Source organism: Paramormyrops kingsleyae, chromosome 4 (genome assembly GCF_048594095.1).
Source record: "Paramormyrops kingsleyae isolate MSU_618 chromosome 4, PKINGS_0.4, whole genome shotgun sequence".
Classification (NCBI taxonomy): Eukaryota; Metazoa; Chordata; class Actinopteri; order Osteoglossiformes; family Mormyridae; genus Paramormyrops; species Paramormyrops kingsleyae.
In genome coordinates, this window is record NC_132800.1 from 17,141,931 (window position 1) to 17,167,919 (window position 25,989).

A 25,989-nucleotide genomic window follows, 5' to 3' on the forward strand; every position below is an offset into this window, starting at 1 on the left:
GTGTTAATTTCTATTCCGCCATGATTCCTCTACCCCCACCAGTTGGCTATTGGAAAAAACTCAGTTCAGCAATATCCCATTATATTTGGAATGGTAAACGCCCACGAATTAAACTATCTACTTTACAGCGTAGCAGATCAGATGGGGGCTGGTCCTTTCCTAATTTCAAGTTATATGCTGATTCCTTCACTCTCCATACTGTATCAACCTGGTTTAAACCAAATGTGTCAACCTCATGGTGGGCTATTGAAGAATCTCTTGTTTCTCCTCATAATATAAAGTATGTGTTTTTTTCTGGTGTCTCACTTAGACAATGCAAACTTCGCTTTGGCCCTATTATAACACATTTTTTTTCTACTTGGAGATCAGTGACCAGAAAGATAGAGCCAAATTGGAAGTGGCATCGTCATTCACCCCTGTTCAATAATTATAATTTTCTATCAGGCAAATCCCCATTTTACTGTCCTCAATGGATCAAATGTAAAGTAAATTCCTTTGGTGACATCTATGATGATAAAGGCCTGAAATCATTTCAAGATATTAAGGCTCTTTTCAATCTACCAGGAACCTCCTTTTTTATGTATCTTCGCATTAGGTCAGCCCTTCGCGCATATGGAGTCCCCTGGAATGCACAATTGCCTATACATCCCTTGCGGAAGGTTATTCTTCCCACTGAGAACTCTATTGTTGCTGCTTCGGATATCTACTCCTTTCTCTCCAAAAACTCATACAAACCATTATCAATAACAACTGTCTGGTCTAAGGATATCAGTGGTGACATACAAACTTTATTCTCTGATAAAATTTGGAAGACAATTACGTCATCGTCAAAAAACCCAAATCATCAGATGATTCACTGGAAATTACTACATAGATTCTATCTATCTCCTTTAAAACGTATTTATATGCATGTGTCACCTTCCCCGGAGTGTAATCTATGTCCGCAGAGGGCCCTCGGCACATACTTACACTTTTTTTGGGAGTGCTCTGCACTTTCTCGTTTCTGGTCTCAGCTTGCTCATGACATTTCACTCTTGTTAGAGAAAGATGTGGTGTTGACTCTGGATCTTTTTTTTTTAAATAACTTTTCTGGATTGGCTCTGTCACAGCAACAGAGAAATCTACTTTTAGCTGCTCTCACTGCTGCTAAGAAAATGTTGGTCAGTCCCCGGATTCCTCCTCATTTAATGTCTAGACGTGTATGGGGCTTATCCCTGCTCGACATTGTCGCTTTGGAATTATCTACAGCCCACATCCATGGAGCAAAGACAAAAACTTTAAAGACCTGGACTGCTACTTTTGATATTGTTAAATCTTTTGTTACCTCTTTCTGATGTACAGTTTACTTTGTATTGATGTATAGTTTTTTACTTTTCTTGTGGTTAAGTATTACATTCTGTACCATTCTCCACTGCAATATCCTGTATATCCTCTCTACTGAATAAGTTTACCGGGTGGGGGGTATGGTACTAGTCTAAAATAATATACTGTATTCTCTACCATTCTGAAATGACAATAAAAATAATTGTTAACAAAAAAAAAGCTTGTTCTGTCTAAACCTGACACAGTTTATCGATAATTGCACATATGTGCATGTTACACCTGAAACCACATGACAGCTTCAAATTTTTGCGGTACATCTGCTTCAGATGCTTGTCTGTAAACAGACAAGCATCTAAACAGACAGATAAATTCATTCAATAGAACTGCTCCCTAATACCTTTCTACCTATTTTCTATCTATAAAATCAAAGTAGTTATATAGCTTGTTTGGGGAAAAACAATGTCAATAACAGTTATGAATGAATGAAGGGTTTCACAGAAGCAAAGGGAAGCCACTTCAATCACCACCACTGTGTAGCCCCCACCAGGATGATGTGACAGCAGCCATTCTGCACCAGTACGCAAACCAGACAGTAACTAAGGTGGTGAAGGGGTAAGAAAGAATATTTGATATAGGGGAGGATTAAAAGAGCAGATTGCACAGGGCCATAGTGGGCAATTTTTTAGCCATGTGACCTCAGAGAGTCAGGACCTCAGTTTTATATCTCATCCAAAGGACACACCATTTATACAGCCCAGTGTCCCCATCACTGCACTGGGATCCACACAGACCACAGGTTGAGCTAATTTGTTGGCCACACTAACACCTCTTCAGTAGCAACCTAGCTTTCCTAGATGGTCTCCTATCCAAGTACTGGCCAGACTCTAACCAGCTTAACTTCAGGTGGATTATCTAGTCTGAACTGTGTGTGTGTCTCTATAGTTAATCTGATGTTTGATTTTATGCAAACATTCAAACTCCAGTGTTTGCCCAGTCTGCTCTTCTCAGTCTGGCCTCAGTCCAAAACCACACCTACTGCAGCCTGAGAAGCAGGAAGTTCCTCCCACTTTCACACACAGACGACTGTGAGAGAAAACGAAACTGAATCCTATCAGTGCTCGTGGTAAAATGGCAGAAACCAGTTCCACACTGGATGAGAACCAGTTCAGCTGTCCAATATGTCTGGATCTACTGAAGGATCCAGTGACTGTTCCCTGTGGACACAGTTACTGTATGAGCTGCATTAAGAGCTGCTGGGATCAGGAGGATCATGCTGGAGTTTACAGCTGCCCCCAGTGCAGACAGACCTTCATACCCAGACCTGTTCTGGGCAGAAACACCATACTGGCTGAAGTGGTGGAGAAACTGAAGAAGACTGGACTACAAGCAGCTACTCCTGCTGACCATTATGCTGGACCTGGAGATGTGGAGTGTGATTTCTGTACTGGGAGAAAACACAAAGCTGTCAAGTCCTGCCTGGTGTGTCTGGCCTCTTACTGTGAAACTCACCTCCAGCCTCACTATGAGTCTCCAGCTTTTAAGAAGCACAAGCTGACTGATGCCACTGGACGTCTGCAGGACAAGGTCTGTTCCCACCATGATAGACCGCTGGAGGTCTACTGCCGTACCGACCAGCAGTGTATCTGTTATCTCTGTACGATGGATAAACACAGAAGCCATGATACAGTCTCAGCTGCTGCACAAAGGGAGGAGATACAGGTCAGGCTGGAAGTTTTCTTATTTAAATATAAAGTTCATTTTAAATAAATGGATTTTGTCTTAAGAGATGTTAGTGTAATTGCTACAAAACACTCAGAACACGTCTGGTTTGGTAAAATGAAAGAAAAATTAATTGAAAGTGCAAGTTTAAAAAGTTCTGCTTGAATTCCTATTGAAACTCCTACAAACATCAAATCATGTGGCTGCAGCTGAATATATACAGCAAGCAAACAGGGTGAAGGGGTTCACTTACTGTTTGGCTGAGCATCTGAATGGCTGAGATGTGTGAGCTAAGATGTTTTAAATATGGCACATTAAATCTAACAAGTTATAACAAGTTATCTGGGTAAACAAGAAATGTTTCTTTTTGAAACTGGTCCCTGGTTTTTCTAAATGGCTGCACTGGAACGTGTTTAACTCGTCTGTGACGTCATTCCCAGCTCAGAGTTCCGACCTCCGAGGTAAATGGAGCTCAGCATAAGAGTAGCGGCTCCATCATCTCAGAAACAGCCACAGTCCTGGGATTTTAATTTCACACACTGCAGTGTGTAGAGTTTACTGAGAATGGTGCAGTAAACATGAAACAGCCAGAGTGTGATAGTTCTGGGGCAGCCTGTGGCTGAGTGGGCTAAGCCTCTCTGCCTATGATCAGAAGATTGCCAGTTCAAGCCTGGCCTTGGTACATCTGGGGGTCCCTGAGCAAGGCCCTTAACCCCCAGCTCCCTGGGTGCTGCTATGGGTGGCTGCCCTTTGCAGCCAGTTTACTCTCACCTACAGAGAGCAAGGGGGGGTGTTAAGAGAATTTCCCCACAGGGATCAGTGAAGGTATCAATTATTGTTATTATTGAAACACCTTGTTAATTAGAGAGGTCCGATGAGAATGACCAGCCCTGTTTAAGATGACAGGAAACCCACAAACACAAAACTATGAGCTCAGTACAACAGTGGTGAGTCAAAGGCTCTGTTCACACCTGGTATTAACAAGCGTCTCCACACGCATCTCGACTGACCGTTTGTAATTGGATCTCACTTTCCGCAGTAATTAAAATAAGCACGTAAATAACTTCCGTATGCAGAATCTGCCGAACATTAAAAGGCGGACAAGAAGGAATCACAAGCTATTAGCACATTTTATGGTAATAAAAACGCCTAAGATGTTTGTACGGAATGCCATGATACTCAAATAAAATAAATAAGTATATCAAAAAATAAATAAAGGATTAAATTATATCTAAAGATAAATATAATTATAAATAAATATTTCAATAATGTGTCCTTTTATTTTTTAATAATTCCATAAAAGATATTATATTTCAATTGTATAATTTTTAAATTGTATTTCATAATAATGCTGCGATTTTTATTATTATAAATTATTATTATAAAATATCATTTCATGTAATGTAAATGTGATTACTTAAATAATTATATTTCTTGTGAAACTATATCAACACAGTTGTTTTTCAGGATTGACACTCCCGCCTCTTGAAAAAACTCACACTGGTCCATTCAGACTGGTGTGGTGCTGAGGCGTCACCCACTGCACGGCTGCACTCAGGATCTCCTCCCTGAGGTGGTTGGTCGTGTGGTGGGTGTGGTAAGGCACTGTAATCAGCGTGTGCTCCTTACCTTACCTACCTTACCTTACCTTACCTACCTCAACACAGTACAAATGTACGTATTAAAAAGGTCTTTCAGTACTTACATATACCTAGATCACTGATTCTCCAACTTTTTCAGACCAACGACCACTTTGTCCAAAAAAAAATTTTCAGAGACCACCTGCCACGGCACTCCCTCCCTGAGCCACGTGCTGCTACCCTCCGACCCCCACCTCACCCACAAAACCCACATACACACACACATGATCTCATATATACAGGAACATACTTCAAAAGAGGTCAATTTGTTTGGAGCTACATTTTTTTGAAAGATCCAGGTAAAACCTATGGTTGTGAGGAATTAGGTATGCCTATCCACAACAGCTCTAATAATGCTGCTGCATATTACGCATCACTGACTGAATGTCTGTCTCTAAACTGGACAGTCTTAATCTCATACTGGGGGCCACATTGATCTGGTTGCGCTGTTTTGTTTTCAAACCAACCAGTGTTGAAAATCCAAGTTCACAGTTGTAGGTGTTTGAAAACGACATTGATATTTTCAAAGCAGACTCCGCGAGCTCAGGGTGCTCAGGCTGGATGTCGATCCAGAAGTCAGTCAAGGATTTTTCTCGAAATGCCATCGTCAGTGATCCATCAGATGCAATGTCCACAAGGCTGTCTACCTCTCTTGCAGAAAACTTAGGACTGACACGCTAAATGTGGGTTTGGTCTCCAAATGGATTTCTGATCCACTCAAAGTCCATGTCTAATTCTGGGAAGTATCTTCCCAAATGCGTGTGAAGGCCATGCAGGTGCTCCTTAAAAGCTGCAATGGTATCGCTGTCCAGGACCTCCTCAGCTGTGAGGAGAGTCTGCCAAAGTAGGGAAATTGTCGAATTGTAAGCGATCTAGGCGAGTGCACCACAATTCCTTCTTCATGCGTACTGCGTTAATTTTGTCCTGTACAATAAAGACCGTGACTGTTTCCCCTTGAAGTGCCAAATTCAATGTGTTGTGGAAACTGAAAATATCAGCAAGGTATGACAACTTCGCAAGCCATTGAAAGTCATACATACTGTCACAGAGTTCATCAGTCTGATGCATGAATAGCTTAAGCTCGTCGCGCAGCTAGAAAAAATGGGTCAGAACTTTTTCACGTTACAGCCAACAAACCTCTGTGTGGAAAAGGAGTTTTGTGTGTTTCTGACCAGGAAGCCCCTGACAGCCCAATATAAAACTATATAAACAATTACACTGTTATTATATGTTTCTATTCACACATCCATTTTCTAGGCTACTGAACACACATTCTTACCTACACGCTTTAATTTTACCTTCATGTAATTTTTACCGGCACATTTCACTAATATTAATAAAGTGTGGAGCAGCTTTGACATAAATAATGAAGCTTGGTCACAGTGTGCTGTCCTTGTGTCTCTTCCCCGTGTGGCCAGCAGCCATCGCTGTCCTTCTGTGTTCTCCTTGTGAAGCTTGTGCCTTGTTTTATTATGTTCCACATGTTTCTGTATTTTCTAAGTGTTGAATTCCTAGTGTGTGATTAGTGTTTCTTACTTTCCATGTTTGTTGGAGTTTTCCTAGTCTTGTGTTCATTAGTATAAGTTACTGCACCTGTTGCCTGTTTTCCCTGCATCGTTGTTATTGGTTAATTGTCTTATGTGTCACATCTGCCTCTTCGTTAGTTCGGTTGTCTGTTGTATATAAGTGCTTGTCCTCCTGTTTGTTGCTGATTCATTGTTTGTGTGTTGATGGTGGAATGTTAGGTCATTGTCTTTAGTCACAGCCTGTTTTTCTACCTGGTTGCTTTTCCTGGTTATCTTCCCTTAGTTGCCTATAGAGATGGCAAAACAAAGCTTTTTGAAGCAAGTCTGTTGAAAAATCATTCAGTAATCGAAGCTTTTCTAAATGGTGAACATTAGTGACACTAGGTGGTCAAATAAGTAAATATCAGTTCATTTTGATTGAGTGTAGTGCATCAAAATAAATACAAATAGGCAAATATTGGAGTGGTCTGTAGTGCTTTATGAACATGAATGTACTGGTTAAGTTGGGCTGTGCAGTTTCTTATGGATTGGGCTACCTCTGAATTACCTGGGAAGGGGTGCTTGTGTAACTCAAGAGGGGGCATTGGACTACAGATTTTTGTTGAGGAACAGTATTTGTTGAACAGTGTGGGGACTAAGTTGTTTTTTTTTTTTATTCACAACTTCTGCTTTAAAGAATATCCACTCACATGGAACAGAGGATGCTGGAGTGCACAAAAACTGTATTGCAAGTTCATATGTGTGGATACACAGCCTTCTGCATATACCAGAACTGCAACGAAGTCTTCAGAACGCAGTATATTTTGGTCACTGAGATACTGCTGAACCTCCACAGTAGCATCTGCTGTAGGACTCTTGACCCGTTTTCTCTCCCCCACATCACTGTCCAGAAGATCCTACAGACCTGGAACTAAAATGACAGAGCATGAGTCATTATATACAGTATACACTCACCTAAAGGATTATTAGGAACACCTGTTCAATTTCTCATTAATGCAATTATCTAATCAACCAATCACATGGCAGTTGCTTCAATGCATTTAGGGGTGTGGTCCTGGTCAAGACAATCTCCTGAACTCCAAACTGAATGTCAGAATGGGAAAGAAAGGTGATTTAAGCAATTTTGAGCGTGGCATGGTTGTTGGTGCCAGACGGGCCGGTCTGAGTATTTCACAATCTGCTCAGTTACTGGGATTTTCACGCACAACCATTTCTAGGGTTTACAAAGAATGGTGTGCAAAGGGAAAAACATCCAGTATGCGGCAGTCCTGTGGGCGAAAATGCCTTGTTGATGCTAGAGGTCAGAGGAGAATGGGCCGACTGATTCAAGCTGATAGAAGAGCAACTTTGACTGAAATAACCACTCGTTACAACCGAGGTATGCAGCAAAGCATTTGTGAAGCCACAACACGCACAACCTTGAGGCGGATGGGCTACAACAGCAGAAGACCCCACCGGGTACCACTCATCTCCACTACAAATAGGAAAAAGAGGCTACAATTTGCACGAGCTCACCAAAATTGGACAGTTGAAGACTGGAAAAATGTTGCCTGGTCTGATGAGTCTCGATTTCTGTTGAGACATTCAAATGGTAGTCAGAATTTGGCGTAAACAGAATGAGAACATGGATCCATCATGCCTTGTTACCACTGTGCAGGCTGGTGGTGGTGGTGTAATGGTGTGGGGGATGTTTTCTTGGCACACTTTAGGCCCCTTAGTGCCAATTGGGCATCGTTTAAATGCCACGGCCTACCTGAGCATTGTTTCTGACCATGTCCCTCCCTTTATGACCACCATGTACCCATCCTCTGATGGCTACTTCCAGCAGGATAATGCACCATGTCACAAAGCTGGAATCATTTCAAATTGGTTTCTTGAACATGACAATGAGTTCACTGTACTAAAATGGCCCCCACAGTCACCAGATCTCAACCCAATAGAGCATCTTTGGGATGTGGTGGAACGGGAGCTTCGTGCCCTGGATGTGCATCCCACAAATCTCCATCAACTGCAAGATGCTATCCTATCAATATGGGCCAACACTTCTAAAGAATGCTTTCAGCACCTTGTTGAATCAATGCCACGTAGAATTAAGACAGTTCTGAAGGCGAAAGGGGGTCAAACACCGTATTAGTATGGTGTTCCTAATAATCTTTTAGGTGAGTGTACTTTGCATTATATACACTGTGCATTATAGACACTATGCATTTTGTACTGTGCAAGAATAATTATTTATCCGAATCAAGTTCAATTGAACATTACTATTCACTCATAAATTACGTGATATTCCTCTGAGGTAAGGGTTGTGAGCTCTGTCTTCAGAGTGACCAATGCAGCACCAGCTGGCTCTCCTTGATCTTGTGATCATTGCAGCATTGAATAGCTGCTATTCCAGCTGGTTTCCACTTCTTGAATCATTCTGAGAGTGGGTCTGCCCATCTGCTGTTGAATTTGACAAAGCCTTTCTCTAGCAGTTGTACAGTACTGGTTCTGAAGTAGGTCATGCACAATGTGTCCTGCCTTGGATCTGATATCGTCGGGTCCTTGTGTCTGATAAATGTCCTTCTTCACAACCAAATTCAGTGCCTGTACAATGCAGGTTGTGTGTCTGACACAGGCAATCACATTTTGTGCAGCGTCAGTGTCAAGCATCAGACTTTAGTTTGTATTCCCCACTCCTCCATCAGGGCTGCCTTGACTGCTGTCATGTTTTCTGCAGAAACAGAATTTTCCTGTTCCTAATAATACGGTAGACATTCTCATTTTGTATGGTAAATTTTTAACTACAGTACATGAAGATGACTAAATGGTGTAGTTGTAACATTCAGTTGGATAAATAAATAAAGAAAAACCAAACTCATGTCACTATTTCCGGCTCCTTTCATTGAATATGTAGCAACTTTCATGTGTATGAATGAGCCATTGACACTTGGCCACATCCCTCCCCCCCTTTTATGGCGCTGAAGGAGATGTATCTGGATCGCATTTCACCGCTTCGTTGTTCATCAAATTACTATGCGAATGCGATCTGAATACGCGCTAATGCGGCTATTTAGAATGTGAATAGCAATCTTCGGGTGAGACCGTGAGAGCAGTACTACACGCCCCCGATGCAGGTAAAACAAAGTAAGGTGACATGGTTTACTTGTTCGCCGATTTAACCTAATTTTACAAACTTTAATACTTCTGACAATTGACCTTTAGAAAAGATGAGATTACGGATTTAGCCAGCGTTTCTTCATGTTTCAACAATAAGATTCCAGCGAGTTATGAACTGAAAATACACGAGAAAGATACGCGCCATCCAAAATAATTCCACACCACTGAAGTAGCTGCTTTTAGAAATTAATTCTTCAGCAGTACCGCTTCCATACATGTTTGCCTTCACCATCACAACTTTAATAACTTTGTGCCGCATGTGAGCGTAATCCGTAATGGTGTGACGTATTTACGACATGAAATTATCATATCAAGATATATTTTTTTTTCCCCGGGCAAATTTTTTTTACCGGTATTATCGTGAATGATATGATATGGCCGACCTCTACCTCCATCCATCCATCTCCTAACCAGTAATCCCAGTCAGGGTCACAGGAAGTGCCTGGATCCTTTCCCAGGCAGCATAGGGCCCAAGGCTGGGGTCCACCCTGGACAGGATGATTAATGAATATGATCTCAGCTAATGAAACAAACTTATTTTGTCATCTTGTTTACAATCTGTAGAAACAAATGGGTGATACACAGAGGGAATTTCAGCAGAGAATTCAGATGAGAGAGAAGGAGCTGCAGGAGCTGAGAGAGGCTGTGGCCTCAATCACAGTGAGTACAGTATGAACCTGAGGAGAAGATAACAGCTGGCTTGTGATCATATTAAATCTTCTCTCAGATTGCAGATTTATAGACTTATGGGTATTAATCAAATTAATGCTGCTGTTGGTTCTTCTGGGTCAGATATTTAATGGGACAAAGTTGCTAGATAACAGAGTTTAACCAGGAATTGCTGCAGTAGCTTATTTATTTAGAAAAATACCATAAAAGGCCCATTTGAGAAAAATTTCACAACCAGGCATAATGCAAATAAACACCAAAAAAGTCACCTATTAAACTAAGACCCAATGGTGTCAACCAACCTGCCCCATACAGCCACCAGTCTCTGCCAAATCCCTGCAGCTGACAGTGTATGAGCTTAATGAGTGATCATTTTCAATCAGTGCTGGCTGGGTTTCAGTACCTGAGGCATCCAGCATCGTGACGCTCCAAACCCCAGCCCTGTGCTGTTTTTATACCTCCTGTCAGCTCACATCACTATTGTACAATGAGGCTTTCTCGAGTCTCAAAAGGGGCCAATTGTAATTTACCGTCCTCTGCTCCCTGTGTCACCTACAGAGATCAGCACAGTCAGCAGTGGAGGACAGCGAGAGGATCTTCACTGAGATGATCCGCTCCATTGAGAGAAGACGCTCTGAGGTGACAAAGCTGATCAGAGATCAGGAGAAGGCCGCAGTGAGTCAGGCTGAAGGAGACATGGAGAGACTGAAGCAGGATATTGATGAACTGAAGAGGAGACACTCTGAGCTGGAGCAGCTTTCACACACAGAGGATCACATCCATTTCCTCCAGGTAACAGAACAGCTACTTTGACAATAAGAAAACCAGAGCATTCAAATGGATGTATGTTCTCATTTGTATTTCAGCTAGTCTGTCATTTGTCAGATGTTAATGATCCTGTTAATTAGATTGCAATACATATTTGCTTGGATGAAGGTGTTTAATCAGACTGTGTGTCTGTAGAGGTGCCAGGGTCTTCCTGTCACCCCTGAAGCTGGATTTGGACCCAGAATCGCTGTCAGTCCACGCTGCTCTTTTGAGAATATGAGGAAGGTGGTTTCTGAACTGAAGGATCAACTGGAGAATGTTTGCGAAAAGAAAATGGCAGTGATCCATCATACAGGTTGATAAATAAAAACATTTTTCTGTCTGATCTTGTTAATATACACCATGCAGAGAGAGTATGTAGTACAGTCAGTCTCATGTTGGTGTGACAAAGTCAGTTTCTGTTTCCAATAAGACTAAATTTTTATGAAAACTAATGAGCTCTAAATTCTACAGGCTACAAAACCCAGATCACGATTCATGTTTCTTCTACATTACAGAATCCAAATATCTGTATTATGTGTAACTTACCATGATTTGCAGTTTGTTAAAATGCCTGTTATTGTCCCTCATAATGATAATAATCTACTGCTGTTGTCTCCACAGTGAGTGAAGTCCATCTCCCACAAGTAAATTCCTTTTACTCACATCCCTGTTTCTCTCTCCTTCTAGTTACCAAAGACACCATCCTACAAGTATTAGTGCCCAGGACCAGAGCAGAATTCTTACAATGTGAGTCTGTTCACACACACGCTTCTCTCTCCCTATATGAGGTGGAATGTGTTTTATTGTGTTTCGTTTTCTTCTGCTAGTGGAGCTTCTCTTTCTCTCTCCCGCTGCCTCCTGGTCTTTCACATTTACATGAGCTGTTTATGTCAGTCGCCTTTGAATCCAATTGCAAAGCAAGGCAAGTTCATTCAGGGGCTTTTCCACTGCACCAGGTACGGTACATTTGGTACTTTCCCTTTTCCATTGACTTCCGTTTGAGTACCTGTACCAAAAGTTCCAGTACCCAAAGTATCATTGCAGCTGGGGTACTTTCTTGGTACCTCGGAACTTTAGTGTGGGACTTACAAACACGTTCATTGTAAATTTAAAAGACAATTTTAAAAAGCCTAATAGCCAAGAAAAAAAAAAAATTAACTAAAAAGAAGTTACATTATAGAGGCAGCGTATGACTAAACTCCTGCTGATATAATGTATTAAAATGCTGCAGCAAACAGTAACGTTTTAAGCCCTGATTATAATCAGCTGACAGTGTTTGCAGACCTCAGGTCTTCAGGAAGCTTGTTCCACAGACAGGGAGCATAGAGACTAAAAGCTGCTTCACCCTGCTTGGTCTTCATTCTGGGACACTGAGTAAATCTTTCCCAGATGCCCTCAGGGGTCTGGATGCTTCACAACGTTCAATGAAATTAGTGCCATTTAGTACCTTGTACACAAGTAATAATATTTTAAAATCAATCCTGTGGTGCACAGGAAGCCAGTGCAGTGATTTAAGGACCTGTGTAATATGCTCTACTTCCTTGGTGTTAGTGAGGACTCTGGTGGCAGCATTCTGGATGAGCTGCAGCTGTCTGACTGATTTATTACCAAGACATGTGAAGACACCATTACAATAGTCTAGCCTTCTGAAAATAAACACATGAACAAGCTTTTCTGTATCTGGTTTAGAGAGAAATCCTTTAATTCTTGCTGTGTTTTTAAGAGGGTTGGAGGCTGATTTTGTAATTGTATTTATGTAATTGTTGATATTTAGGTCTTAGTCCAGAACTACACCAAGATTTCTGGCTTGATTTGTAGATTTTAGTGTCATGGATTCATGGTGAGCAATAGCTTTCAGTCTTTCTGACTGAACCAATACAGGGATTTGGGTGCTGGGAACACAGGAGGATGGGCCAGACCCAGGGAAAAGAACATGGATGCGTCAAAGGAAAGAAATTAACAAAACATAACACCTCTTCCCTACCCTGTTAAGATTATAACTAAAACCAAAGATAGAGCAGAAAAACCCAGACTACACTAGGCTTACTCACCCGAACATAAATACAGAAGGTGGCACTCGCCCTCTAACCCAGTGTGTTTATACAGAGAGAGGACCTACGTGTTAATGTATGTGCGCACACTTCTTACCTGTTCAGTTTCATAAGGCAGGGGGGATTGCAGCAGACAGGAGTCAGTATTTGAATGTGATAAGGATGCAACAAACTGGTTTATTTCTTTGAGATACTGTATACTGGGATTTCACATATTGAGCTAGTTTCAGCTTCCACTGGGCAGATTTTAAGCAGACCTTGGGCTGGACCTGGGAACACTGTACTGATGCCTCATTTCCACCAACACAGAGCCAGTACTGGGCTGGTTTTCACTTGCTGCCTTTTGAGAACCTGCCTGCGTTTCCACCGAATATCAAAAATGAATGTAGGTGAAAGTAAGAGTAAAGGTTCATATGTATTCCGTTATGTTGGATTTACAGACGTTCCTCTACTTACGAACTTTCAGACATACGAACAAAGAGGATTGTAAGTCCACATTGTGTTCATTGGGCTCCCGTTTCCTGTCCGCAACATCAATTTTTTTTTTCTGTGCGCCAATTCCGCCTAGTACGACTTTTGGCCCCTACTCCCGCCGCACTGCAGCATAGTGTGCGTACTCCCAGCATCCCAGTTACCACCTTCATCCCAAAGGACAAGGAGTCCAAAAACCTCAGTCAGTTCAGAGACATTGCCCTGCTAAATGTGGAGGGGAAAATCTTCTTCTCAATCCTGGCTACATGCCTGACCAACTTCCTCCTAGTCAACAATTACATCGATAGTGGTTGCCAGAAGGCAGGCGTCCCAGGGTTCCCTGGCTGTGTGGAACACGCTACGATGATATGGGAACAAACCCAGAGAGCCAGGCACAGCAAGTTGGACCTGCATGTCGTCTGGTTAGACCTCGCAAACGCCTTCGGCTCAGTTCCCCACCAGCTCATCACCTTCGCCCGGGAGTTTTTCCATGTACCATCAAGTATCCAGAAGCTGATAGCAAACTACTATCAGGGGATCTTGCTGCTTGAATAGTATCAAAAGAGGAGGTTCCAGGGTTTGGTAGCTCTTTTCCATGGACTGCCTCCACATATTCTTTAAGCTTTGGCCATACCTCAATGGCTCTCTCTGCAACAGGTAGATTTTCCACCCATCTGTGTCCACAGAATGAGCCTGTAAGTTTTGTATAATCTTCTGTTCTTGCAGGGACATTGTGGAAAAACAAAGTGCATTGCTCTCAACAGTTTCTCAATATTCCATGTAGAGAAGCCAGTCTTGAGTGAATTGTGAAGCGTGTGCAATCCACAGCTTTCAACATTAATTAACTGCCGACCTCCATGTAGTTCAGCATGTTCTTGCTGGAAATTATTAAGAAACTTCCAGTTCACATTTACCCCATCCATACTGATGGAAAGGAGATTCTTCATGTCTAGTAGGCGCACACAATCCTAAGAATAGAAATATTTTATTTAAACAATTTGACATAAGAAAGAAAAACTGAAATGATTAAACCATGTTTGATTGCAAATTTGCTTATAATTTCAGAAATATTTTAAAACTCCATCTAAAAGCAATAAGCTTCAATTAAATGAACACATCTTGTATCTTTAAATCATCCAAATAACATTCCATGAACAAAAACTCTGACTACACTTACTTTGAAATGGTGCTGCAGATCTTCAGCCTTTGAATGTTCCATGAACTGTGATCCAAGATAACGTGACTGGACACCACCAGCCTCCCAAAATCGAACATGGACATCTAGTCATTTATTTTTTGTTGACCGGTTGAAACTTTCATCAAACATCAGTACAAATGGTCCTGCATTGTTAGCTGCAGAAATCAGTTCGTTTTTGAAGCGTGGGGCAAGTCCAAACTTTAAAATGTAGCTAGTTTTGTCCTTTCCACAGGTGAAAGATTTGGCTATTTCTGAATCCAAAAACATTGCCTAGAACAACTGAGAAACACCTTCATTGGATGCGTATGAGTGGTGCTGCACGGCAGTGTTCAGACACCAGAGAACCTCCCCCTGCAGTGTCGCATTCGGTGCTCGATGTTCCGACGGTAGTGTTCACTACAGCTGCAGTTGTGCTGTTTGTGGTGGTCGCGGTAGTTGCTGAAGACATTACGTTGTTGGTTACAGAAAAGTAACTAGCCACAGTTGACTGTGTCTACCTCATACACCTGATTTGTGGCTGTCTGACTGCATGTGAGATTTCACACAGAAATCTTCTTTTCAAACATCTGGTTTTCCGACAACTCTGCACGACCGGTCGGAAGCTCATACATGAGTGGAAAATTAAAATGCAAATGGTGCTATTTCACTTTAATTTTCATTTTTGCAGGTTTTTTGCGCACAGACTTTGAAAACTAAATGGCAAATTGGATGTTGTATTTTCTTTTTATCATTTTCATTTTATTTGTTGCAGAAAATACCTCCCATAGAATTGACATACAACATTCAATAAAACTGGGGGGAGGGGGGGGAGGGATTGTACAATCACTGCCTACACAGTGAGCTGCTAATTTTGTGGTACTGCTGCAGCATTCTCTGTACAGAAACTCCTCACTTAACGGCCGAGTTCCATTCCTATGACTAGGTCATTAAGCTAATCCAGAGTCTTTTTTATTATTGCTTTAGACTTCAATCAGGCAAATCTGAAGCCAGTTTCCCCAAATTCTTCCAACATGTGAACTTCCCAGCTAGAGAGAGAATCTGTCTGGACAATGTTTGTACAACGTTTGTGACCTACAAGGCCCTTCCCCCCCTCACCTCAGCTACTCAGACCATGTCACTGTGTTCATGGTTCCTGCGTTTAAATCCCTGCTGAAACTCAACAAACCAGTCAGTAAGAGTGTGGCCAGCTGGTGCCGTCTCAGCTCTCCAAGACTGCTTTGAATCTACTGACTGGGACATTTTTAAGGAGGCTGCTATAAATGGTGATGCCATCAACCTGGAGGAGTATATAAACTCTGTGATCGATGACCACGAGAGCCGACCAAAAGCCCTGGATGATGAGGGAAGTGCGCACACAGCTAAGAATCAGAAATGCAGCTTTAAGACCTAAAGACAAGGCTGCCCTCAGGACGTCCAGAGGCAACCTGTCCCGAGCTATGAGGACAGCCAATCAGGCACATGCACAGAGGATCAATGAACACTTTAATTGCACCAAAGACACACGCCGTATATGGCAGGGCATTCAGCCAATCACGATCTACAAGCCCAACCCACACATCAGTGGTAGTGATGTCTCCCTTCCAGATGAGCTAAACAACTTTTTTGCAGACTCTGATGTACAGAATAAGGAGCCGACGACAAGTTACTCTGTCTGTTCACAGCTGATGTGAGGAGTACTCTATCCAGAGTCAACCCACACAAGGCTGCAGGACCTGACAACATAGCTGGCCGTGTGCTGAGAGAATGCACTGACCACCTGGCTGGTGTCCTCACAGACATTTTCAACACCTCTTTAAGCCAGTCGTCTGTCCCAGCATGCTTCACATCAACCACCATCGTCCCAGTGCTGAAGAAGCCATCAGTGACAAGCCTGAATGACTACTGCTCCATAGCACTCATGTCATTCATCATGAAGCGCTTCGAACGGCTGGTCATGGCAGACATAAAGACCAATCTCCGTACCTCTGTAGACCCTCTCCAATCTGCATACTGGTCCAACAGGTCTACTGGGGACACCATAGCCTCTGCCCGTCACCTTTCCCTTACACATTTGGATAAGAGAATCACATATGTTAGAATGTCATTCATGGACTTCAATATGTCCCTCAAAGGCTGATTGTGGACCTGAGGGGGTTAAGCTTGAACACCACTCTCTGCAACTGGATCTCGGATTTCAGGTGTTTTAGGGCATGTCCAACTGGGAGGAGGCCCCGGGGCAGACCCAGAGATTATATATTATATATACCTTGAGAGATTATATATAATATATACCCTGAGAGATTATATATAATATATACTACATTATCGATTATATGTTATGTATATTAGATTAGGTAAGTGGCACAAAATGGATGGATGGATGGAACTGTATTGAAAAATAACGCTACTTATGAAAGGAGGCAAGTAAGAATTTCAAGTTAAAATTCCATTGTACTTTGTACATATGACACTGCTTTCTTATAAACTTATACTGCCATTAAATTTTGAAGCCGCTCTTCACAGAAGGACAAAATAGTGTTTGGAATATTTTCTTTCTTGCCTCTGAAAATATACAGTTCTTCTGGCTGCTCATTCTTAAAAAATAAGATGCTACTTTAATACTATCTGTACCGTATGTAAAGACAATGTCCCGTGACAAAACGTGATCATACTGCCACCCCAATATCTGGTGGTACTGAATCTTGCACATGCGTCGCGTTAACCTCATGTAGCTGCACAGACGAAGCATGGTAGTTTGCAAACCCTACAGGTAATTTACAAGGTGATAATACTGCTACATACATATAAATGCGTATGCATTTGTGTGCAGCCTTGTTCCGAATTGAAAATCTCACGCCAGCCAGTTGATCAAAGTTGGCAGCCCTGTGAAATGGCGCTTTGAATTTGTAAAACGTACACAAGCATGCTTGTGTATGTGTGCGCCTGTTTGTCTATACGCATGTGTCAGGTTGGGTCTTAGACTCCACCTGGAATAACATCTCAGGCTCTATTCCCCCCCGCCACACTCCCTGCCGGTGGATGGGGTCTCCGGCTGCCGATGCGTTGGTGGCTCTCGATGTCCGGGGTTGGATGCTCTGGTGTGTGCTGGCTCACTCTCGGCGGTTGCCTGACGGGGCCTGGCCCTCCCGGCTCTGTCGGGCCCTGGCTGGGGGGTGGGGGGGCCCTTGGATCTCTGGTCCCGGGCTCCGTTCTGCCCTGGTGTGGCCGGCTGTCGGAAGAGCCTGCGGGCTCGCCCCCACGGCCCCTTGGGGCTCCTGCAATGTGGCTGCCAGATGACCCCCCGCCGGAACTATCCTCTGCCCTTTTCTGGGTGTCTGGGGCCCGGGTCTCCTCCATGTCAGCTTCATGTCCTGGGGGGGCGGGGCTGTGGCTCCCCACACACACTACTAGACATTTACATGGAGAAACCTTATGAACACCAGCGCACTGACACACACAGGTGTGCACACAGGTGTGCGGACAGGTGCACATGGACGCGCGCTGTCTTGATCGGCTGTTGCTTCTGGGCATGTGTTGTAATGCTGGGTGTGTCTGCTGTTCAATAACATTTAACGTTTGATTTTCGATGTGATTCGTTCAGATGTTGGTTGTTGTTTTCTCTCTTCAGCAGACATTGAAGCAGATTCAGTTTTTTCTTTTCTTTGTTTTTCTCTCTCTCTCGGTCACTCTCTCTCTATCCCCCTTCTTCTCCTCCCCCCCCCCCCTCGCTCCCTCTCCTTCTCTTGAGGAAATATGAGGAAGTAAATAAAAACAAATAAATAAATAGATAGATAAATAAATAAATGTTTAAATAGAAATAAAGCAGTCCTCCGCAGAGGGGGGGTGGTGGAGGGGGAAAAAAAAGAATTTGTAAAACGTAGGGAAATATACACAGACCTCACTGCTGTGGTACGTGAGCAGGGAATATCAGAATAATAATTTACTAATAATAATACTTAAATATGGCAAGAGCAAAGTACACAGCTTGACCGGAGAACTATGAACATTTCCGTGTACGCATGCGCGGTGCAGATACGCGAGTGTTGCGCTTTGCGGAGAACCAGCCTAGATGCGTCCGCGTCCGCGTTGGGAGCATCGCGTCGGCTCGCTGCTGGAGAGAGGTGTGTGTCCAAAGTGGTTTGAAAGAAGTTCATATTGTGACGTAAAGACAAGCTTACTTTTAGTGGTAATCTGTGTCGTATAATTTTATGGTTAACATGTTTGATAAATGCTGTTTGTAATTTTATCTACCAGTAATTAAGCCTATTAGTTTAACACGCGCATCATTTTGGCCCGTCTTCCCGCCGGTGTCGCGCGGGCGTCCGACATTTCCTGAGGTATTTCACATACTTGAATTCCTGCTTCGTTTTTATATTTTGTGTATCGTACAGAATAATAGAGCGCAGGCTAAAGTGCAGTTCGGTCCCCAGCGAGTCTCTCAGCGCGGCGTGTCTCACAGCGCAGGGGGCAGCCGGAGCGCCGCAGACTCGGGCGGCTACATGATTATATTGGGAATAAAATGTGTGTATTGGAGCGAGTTCTGTGGTAGTGAGTGTGTGAGGTGTGACAGTGATAATGATGGAGATGCTGGGCTTCGTGATGGGATTAATCGCTCTTCCTCTTGCCTACAGACTCCTGCCAGCTGACGCTGGACCCCAACACAGCACACAGATACCTGTCTCTGTCAGGGGGGAACAGGAAGGTGACATGTGGGGCAGAGCAGCCACATCCTGATCATCCAGAGAGATTTGACGGCTGGTACCAAGTTCTGTGCAGAGAGAGTCTGACTGGTCGCTGTTACTGGGAGGCTGAGTGGAGTGGAGATGGAGGCTGGATAGGAGTGACTTATAAAGGAATCGGGAGGAAAGGAAACAGTGATGACTGTGGGCTTGGATACAATGACAAGTCATGGATGCTGTTCTGCTCTCCTGACAGTTACTCTGTCTGGCACAATAATAAAGAGACTGACATACCCATAGAGCCCTCAGACTCCCGCAGAGTAGGAGTGTATCTGGACTGGGTGGCAGGTACTCTGTCCTTCTACAGAGTCTCCTCTGATGGACTGACCCTCCTGTACAGCTTCACCTCCTCATTCACTGAACCCCTCTGTCCAGGGTTTGGGGTTTATAACTCCTCCGTGTCCCTGTGCATGCTGGGATAGCTCACTGTGAGCTGGAGGAATCATTTTTACCTTATCAGAGTGTCACATGTCTCTGCTTCTCCATGGCAAAAAGGTAAAATCTCTGCTTTTTAGCCAGTATAACCCTTTTTACTCTGTCTGAAGTGTGACGTATGTTAGACAAAATTGAATGTTTGTTCAGCTTGCCAAACCCATGCAGAATATGACTTATGATGTTTTTCTCTGACTTATGTTCTATGTTGACTGTGAATGCACAAAAATCATAGTCATCATGCCAAAACAAAATCATAGGACATGCAGCTGTACCAATAAAGTGAATTCTGATTATGAATAAAATAAAATGTAATGAAATGTAATCCTGATGAGTGGGGGGGGGTGCTTTTCCCCTCCCCTCTTTATGTACATTTTATATATTTCTGTCTGTATATTGTATTTGCTACCTGTACACTGACAATAAAGGCTTCCTATTCTATCCTATTAATGTCCCGGTTCAGCGCTGCCCGAAGCGTAACTGAGTAACACACTTAATCCGCGCTCTCTGGTGACTGAGCGCAGCAGCCTGATATCGCAGCGGCGATGCTTTGGCCAGCAGGGGGCGGCAGACGGCAGACATTTTATTAGCTCAAAACCTACAGCGGTCCCGAGGTAAAGATAAGTAATATAATCAGATTAATCATATGTTAACTAAGTAAAGATAAATAATATAAAATCTTAATAAATCATGTTAGTACTACATCAAAATTTTTGTGATGTTGGAAAACAAACACCTGATCATCAATGATGCAGTGTAGGTGATTACCAGTTACCAGAAATAAGATAAATTCGGTTTCATTATATATATATATATATATATATATATATATACATATATATATATATATATATATATATATATACATATATATATATATATATATATATAGAGAGAGAGAGAGAGAGTGTTTAGGAATGACACTGTCAGCCACAATGTGTCCCACAATACACTCACACTGTCATTGCAGCAATACAGATATACCCCTGAACACAGTGGAAAGGTGGATTCTTACTCTGATGTCCCTCTCCTTCCTCTGGAAGCAAGTTTCCATTTGTTATTTACAACTGATGCACTTTGTTTGTATCTGCTGCTTTCAAAAGAATTTCCCCCCGAGATCAATAAATTTTATCCAATCCTTAATCAATGCAATTCTTAAACAGAACATTGACTGAATATTGTCATGAATAAGAACCATATTGGTCAATTACAAAAAATTTTCATTCAGATATAAAGTCAAAGTAATTAAACATCTGGGGCCAAGTGCCTGAACGACTACAAGTCCTGCTACTGGTTATTGTGTTTGTGTAGTTTGTAGAGTTTCCAGCAAATCCAAATAACTTTGGCCAATGCCATTAACCACAGGCATCACCCTGACGATAAGAAGTGTGATCCGCTTACGACTGACACACGGTAGAAACAGGATCCCATCCAACAAGGGACCCACTATAGGCTCACACAGAAATAAAGGAGACAAACACCAGCTGCCTTTTCCAAGATCTTTACATTCCTGCAGTTCCTCATGGCGACTGCAACAGCCCGTGTCACATGACCACTGTCATGTCCTACCCATCACATCTGCCTGACCCTCCTGTCTCCTCCCTAGCGAGACCCTGATGATTCATGCCTGTTGCTTGTTGCCCCTCGTTAATCTTTGCATTTAAGTATCTATTTGTCAATGCAAGGGGAATAGGGAGTAGGAACGAGGGGACTAAGGAGTAGTGGACTATGGGATTAGGAACAAGGGGACTAAGGAGTAGTGGACTATGGGATTAGGAACAAGGGGACTAAGGAGTAGTGGACTATGGGATTAGGAACAAGGGGACTAAGGAGTAGTGGACTATGGGATTAGGAACTAGGGGACTAAGGAGTAGTGGACTATGGGATTAGGAACAAGGGGACTAAGGAGTAGTGGACTATGGGATTAGGAACAAGGGGACTAAGGAGTAGTGGACTATGGGATTAGGAACAAGGGGACTAAGAAACGAGGAGACTAAGGACTTGTGGATCATGGAAGTATGGCAAAGGGGGAGTTGGGCACTAGGGACTATGAGACTAGGGTATAGAGGGACCACAAGATTAGAGCACTTAAGTCTAGAGGACTGTGGGACTGTGGTGCATCATCTCTGGAAGCCTGTTTACTCCTGTTGTGCATCTTACATGTGGCACCCCCTGCTGGACAGTGGAGTCATTACAGAGGTTGTGCATTGTGTTTAGTCACCTTTCACTGTAAATCACACATGGCTTCACGATCATTTGTATCATTTGAATCCCCCATGGGCCGGAGTAAAAACTCCATCCACTTTAGGTAATTCAGAGGCCTCATGCCAAGTTATGTGAGCTCCGTGTTTGATTCTTTGGGCTTCAGTACTGGAAGCAGTCCAGGGTAATTCTGGGAAAGTATGGAGCTGAAAACAAAACCAAACTACAGCGTAACATGCTGCCAACGGGGATTTTTAGATTTGGGTATACTGTGTAGACATACTTCTATTGTTTTTGGAAGGAAAAATATTTATTGATGTTTGTAATTATGTAGTCTTTTTAATATACCGATAGCACACTATTGTATACGAAGCGACGTACCAAGCTTGCAGTTTTGCAGTGTTCATGTGCTGCCACCTTCTGGGTAAACGATAAACTAACTTTCAGATTAAGATACAGAAAACTACACACTTACATTTAACCCCATGTGACACTAGGCTTTTCTCCGAGGGATGTAAGATTAGAGAGACCTACCAGAGAGAAAACTACCAGCATTTTTTTCATATTTAGTGTTGTATTTACATTTATACTTATTTACATTTTACATACTTATCAGACGCTTTTATTAAAATGACAAACAAATAAGGAAGCAAATTGATACGGTGCTGGGCGTCGCCCCGGTACCCGAAGTGCTTGGAAAGATTAAAAACAGCAAAGTATTGGATCAAAGATCGAGTCGAAGCGCATCAATTATTAAAAATAATACTTAAGAATATCAGAGCTCAGCACCAGCATGTATGGGCCCTCAGGACCTGTGATTATGAGCACAGAAACACCCACGCAAATTCCCAAACTGCACAATATTGTGTTTTGAGTCAAACCTCAATCAGTCTTTAGGTCCATGATACTTTCACAATATTCAGAAACTCTGGCGCTACATGCAATTCCCAAAGCCCACCACTAGATGGCGGTTTCCTACCGTGAGCAGAAACAGCCGCCGGAGGGCTGATGCGCGGCAAGTTTCCCCAGCCGCCAACCAGCGTGTATCAGGGCTACGTCTGGGTCCGGCTTTTGCCTGCTGCTTTCCTCCAGCTTGTTATCTTGTGTAACTTGGTACTGGGCTCGTCGCCATATAAACAAACTCAGCCTCGCAAACATTAAAAATCCTGGATGCTATAAAAGGATCGTCTCCCATACTCCCATATTCCATTCTGCTTTCATCCGATATTTTCACTGTCCTTTTATTTTGCTGCAAACATAATCGTATGATTACATTATATCGCGACGTCCCTTGTCCCCCCCCATGTTTTGTTGAAGTTGCATGAAGGTCTGACTCACTTTTTTTTTGCTGAGCGATTTACAAATGAGAAAGCAGGGAGTTGAGCAGCAAACTTAGGGCGGTGTGACTAAGCAGGTATGGACTCACAAAGCTCAAATCCTGCTTTCAGCAGAATGACATCACCATTGGGCCCTGGGGCAAGACCCTTGACCCCCCAATTGCCCCAGAGACATGCTTTCTCTCCTGCTTTCTCAATCGTATGTCACTTTGGATAAAGTTTATCTGTTAATGAAGTGGTTGCTCATCACATTCTGGGTTCAGGTATGACCCAGACTGAGGCCACGCCTCCCCTCACTAAACAGAACCATGAAATATGATGGCAGTCCTGATCCCAGAGGGAGGGGCTCAGAATGTATGTCAGTTCCTCGCCACTCCGACAAGATGTGGGTTTTTAGGGCGACAGTGGTAATTCCCAGCCCCCCCGGTCAATCCCTGGAACACCGCCATGGGAATCGCACATCTATGTCCTGTTCACGGTTCTGCACACTGGGGGTCCCGTGAAGAGAGGAGGCAGGCGACACACTAATAGAGGTTCAGGCTTCTACACATGCAGCCCCCCAAAACCGAAATGGACTCAGGCAGAACGTTCTGTTCCCCCTGTACACCCTGTGCCTTGACAGATCAAGATATGACCTTCTGTGGGGCCTCTGTGTCCACAACTATATTACTGATGTAGAATCGATGTCTGGCGATTTCATTATATTTGTTTATTTAGCAAATGTTTTTATCCAGTGAAGAACACTTCAAAAAGCAGGGTAAGTTGGTGCTGGGGTTAAGGGCCTTGCCCAAGGGCCCAACAGTGAAATCAGTTTTCCAACCAGGGGATTTGAACAAGCAACCTTCTAGCAAACTTATGACAATGGGATTTGGATCAGAAACCTTTTGATCACTTGCACTCTCCCTGAATAAGTTATTGATTGACAGTCTTGTAGAAAAAAATGTATAAATATGTGTTTGGTGGCAGATCAGCTGTCTAATGATATTATGAAGATATTATGAGTTCATGTCAGCCTGCATAGACAGAGTAATCAGAAGCCCAAAGTACAGACTTGAGGAGGGTATAGTTTGTGATTCCCTTGCAGGAATATGGCCGTCATAAATGACAGAGTTATAGCTGTGAAGAGGGAGTTTCTCAGGGGCACTTTCAGGGAGGAAGAGATAATTATCTGAAGGCAGATTTATTTCCGGAATACTGTATACCCCACGCTGGGCATGTCTGGAATACTGTATACCCCACACTGGGCATGTCTGGAATACTGCAAGTGGAGAAACACAAAGCCGGAGATAAGGCCTCTTTGAAGCTGCTTCCCATCTCAGTCTCCAGCCAGAACTGGAGACACGCACACGATCACAGACTGGGAAGAAGGCTCTGTTTTGGAGAAACACCATGAAGATGGACTGTGGCTTTCAGTAGGAGAAGTTTTATTTTATCATAGCTGGAAAAGGCCTTAATCAGCTCCTCCTGGACCTCAGGTCATCTGAACAGAGAGACCTTAAAGCAGAACAGATTAACAGCCCAAACTAACTAAATACAATGACGTCCTTATTCTGGAATTTGTGCTGCTGGATGTTTGACAAAGCCAGCTGGTACAGGGCCTGGTTTTGTAGCTTATAGCCTCACACTTCCAGGGTTGTGGGTTTGAGTCCCACCCCTGCTCTGTGTGTGTGTGGTTTCCATGGTCTCCCTAGTTTCCTGGGGTCCCCTGCCTTCCTGTAACAGACTCCCAGTAACCCTGTACTGGGTAAGAGGATAGATATTTGACAAAGTGTTTGAAATCAGCACCACGTAACAGCCCAAGCCCTGTTGTGTTTGGCAGATTAAGGGTAACAAATCTGACCCCCTTATCCACTGTGATCTGATACAGAGCAAACTGTCTTTGGTGGCCATTTCAACCTCCAGCTCAGAGAAGAAAAGAGAAAACAGTTTCTCCAATATGTTTGATGATTGATCTTTAAATATCAAAGAAGCCATCCATCCATCCATCCATCTATCTATCCATTTTCTGAAAACGCTTATCCTATTCAGGGTTGCAGGAAGTCTGGAGCCAATCCTGGAGGCTATGGGCATAAGGCAGGGAACAACCCAGGATGGGGCGCGAACCCATCGCAAGTATCGAAGAACCAAGATGTGAAAATGGCAGCCATATAGTTGGTTGGGTCATTTTTCCATACAGGTCCCAAACAGACACCTCCACCCCCCCCAGTCAAGCAAATCAGAGCATTTATATTCAAATGACATTTAAATTCTAGTGATGATGTGATTATACAGTGATGTCACATAAAGTGATTGAAAAAGAATCAAGCAAAAGATTAGGGTAACAAGAGTATTAGAAACAATAAATATCGTATGAAAGGAAGAATATATGCCATTAACACAGGACCACAAAAATCATTTGTATTCATTCAGCAGATGATGTTATATAAACAGACTTTCTTTTGAGAAGGCAGACGCAGGCAGTCACTGGAGCGTTTGGGGTTAAGGGCCTTAGTCACACAAGCATAGTGATATAACCCAGTGAGCCAAACGCCAACCCACATCACTTACCTCTGGCAGAATTAACCTCTGCAAGCACGTTTGGCAAATGCCACTAAGTACAAAACTGATGCACTTTTAAATAAATAATCATACTTATCATCACAGTTCAAGTGTCAGAAGTGTTTCTGTGACTCTTTAGTAAGGTTGCAAATTCCATCCGTCCATCTTCCGTAGCCAGTTATCAAATCAAGACACA

General features: G+C 43.0%; 1 protein-coding gene across 1 annotated transcript; it reads left to right on the top strand.

Annotated features, from left to right (window-relative positions):
• The first annotated feature begins 2,419 nt into the window (after positions 1–2,419).
• On the top strand, positions 2,420–20,152 carry LOC140589091 (tripartite motif-containing protein 16-like). Its single transcript, XM_072711700.1, has 6 exons — positions 2,420–3,042; positions 9,932–10,024; positions 10,634–10,828; positions 11,000–11,159; positions 11,534–11,593; positions 19,177–20,152. Exons 1-6 carry the CDS (start codon positions 2,452–2,454, stop codon positions 19,704–19,706), a joined length of 1,629 nt encoding a protein of 542 aa, XP_072567801.1. The 5' UTR covers positions 2,420–2,451; the 3' UTR covers positions 19,707–20,152.
• The last annotated feature ends 5,837 nt before the right edge of the window (positions 20,153–25,989 follow it).

Excerpts from the sequence above, each read along its gene's own strand:
- LOC140589091 (XM_072711700.1), top strand. The coding sequence starts at position 2,452 with ATGGCAGAAACCAGTTCCACACTGGATGAGAACCAGTTCAGCTGTCCA. Across the intron at positions 10,025-10,633 it reads GAGAGGCTGTGGCCTCAATC|TTCACTGAGATGATCCGCTC; the intron begins ACAGTGAGTACA and ends AGCGAGAGGATC. Across the intron at positions 11,160-11,533 it reads GGCAGTGATCCATCATACAG|TTACCAAAGACACCATCCTA; the intron begins GTTGATAAATAA and ends CTCTCCTTCTAG.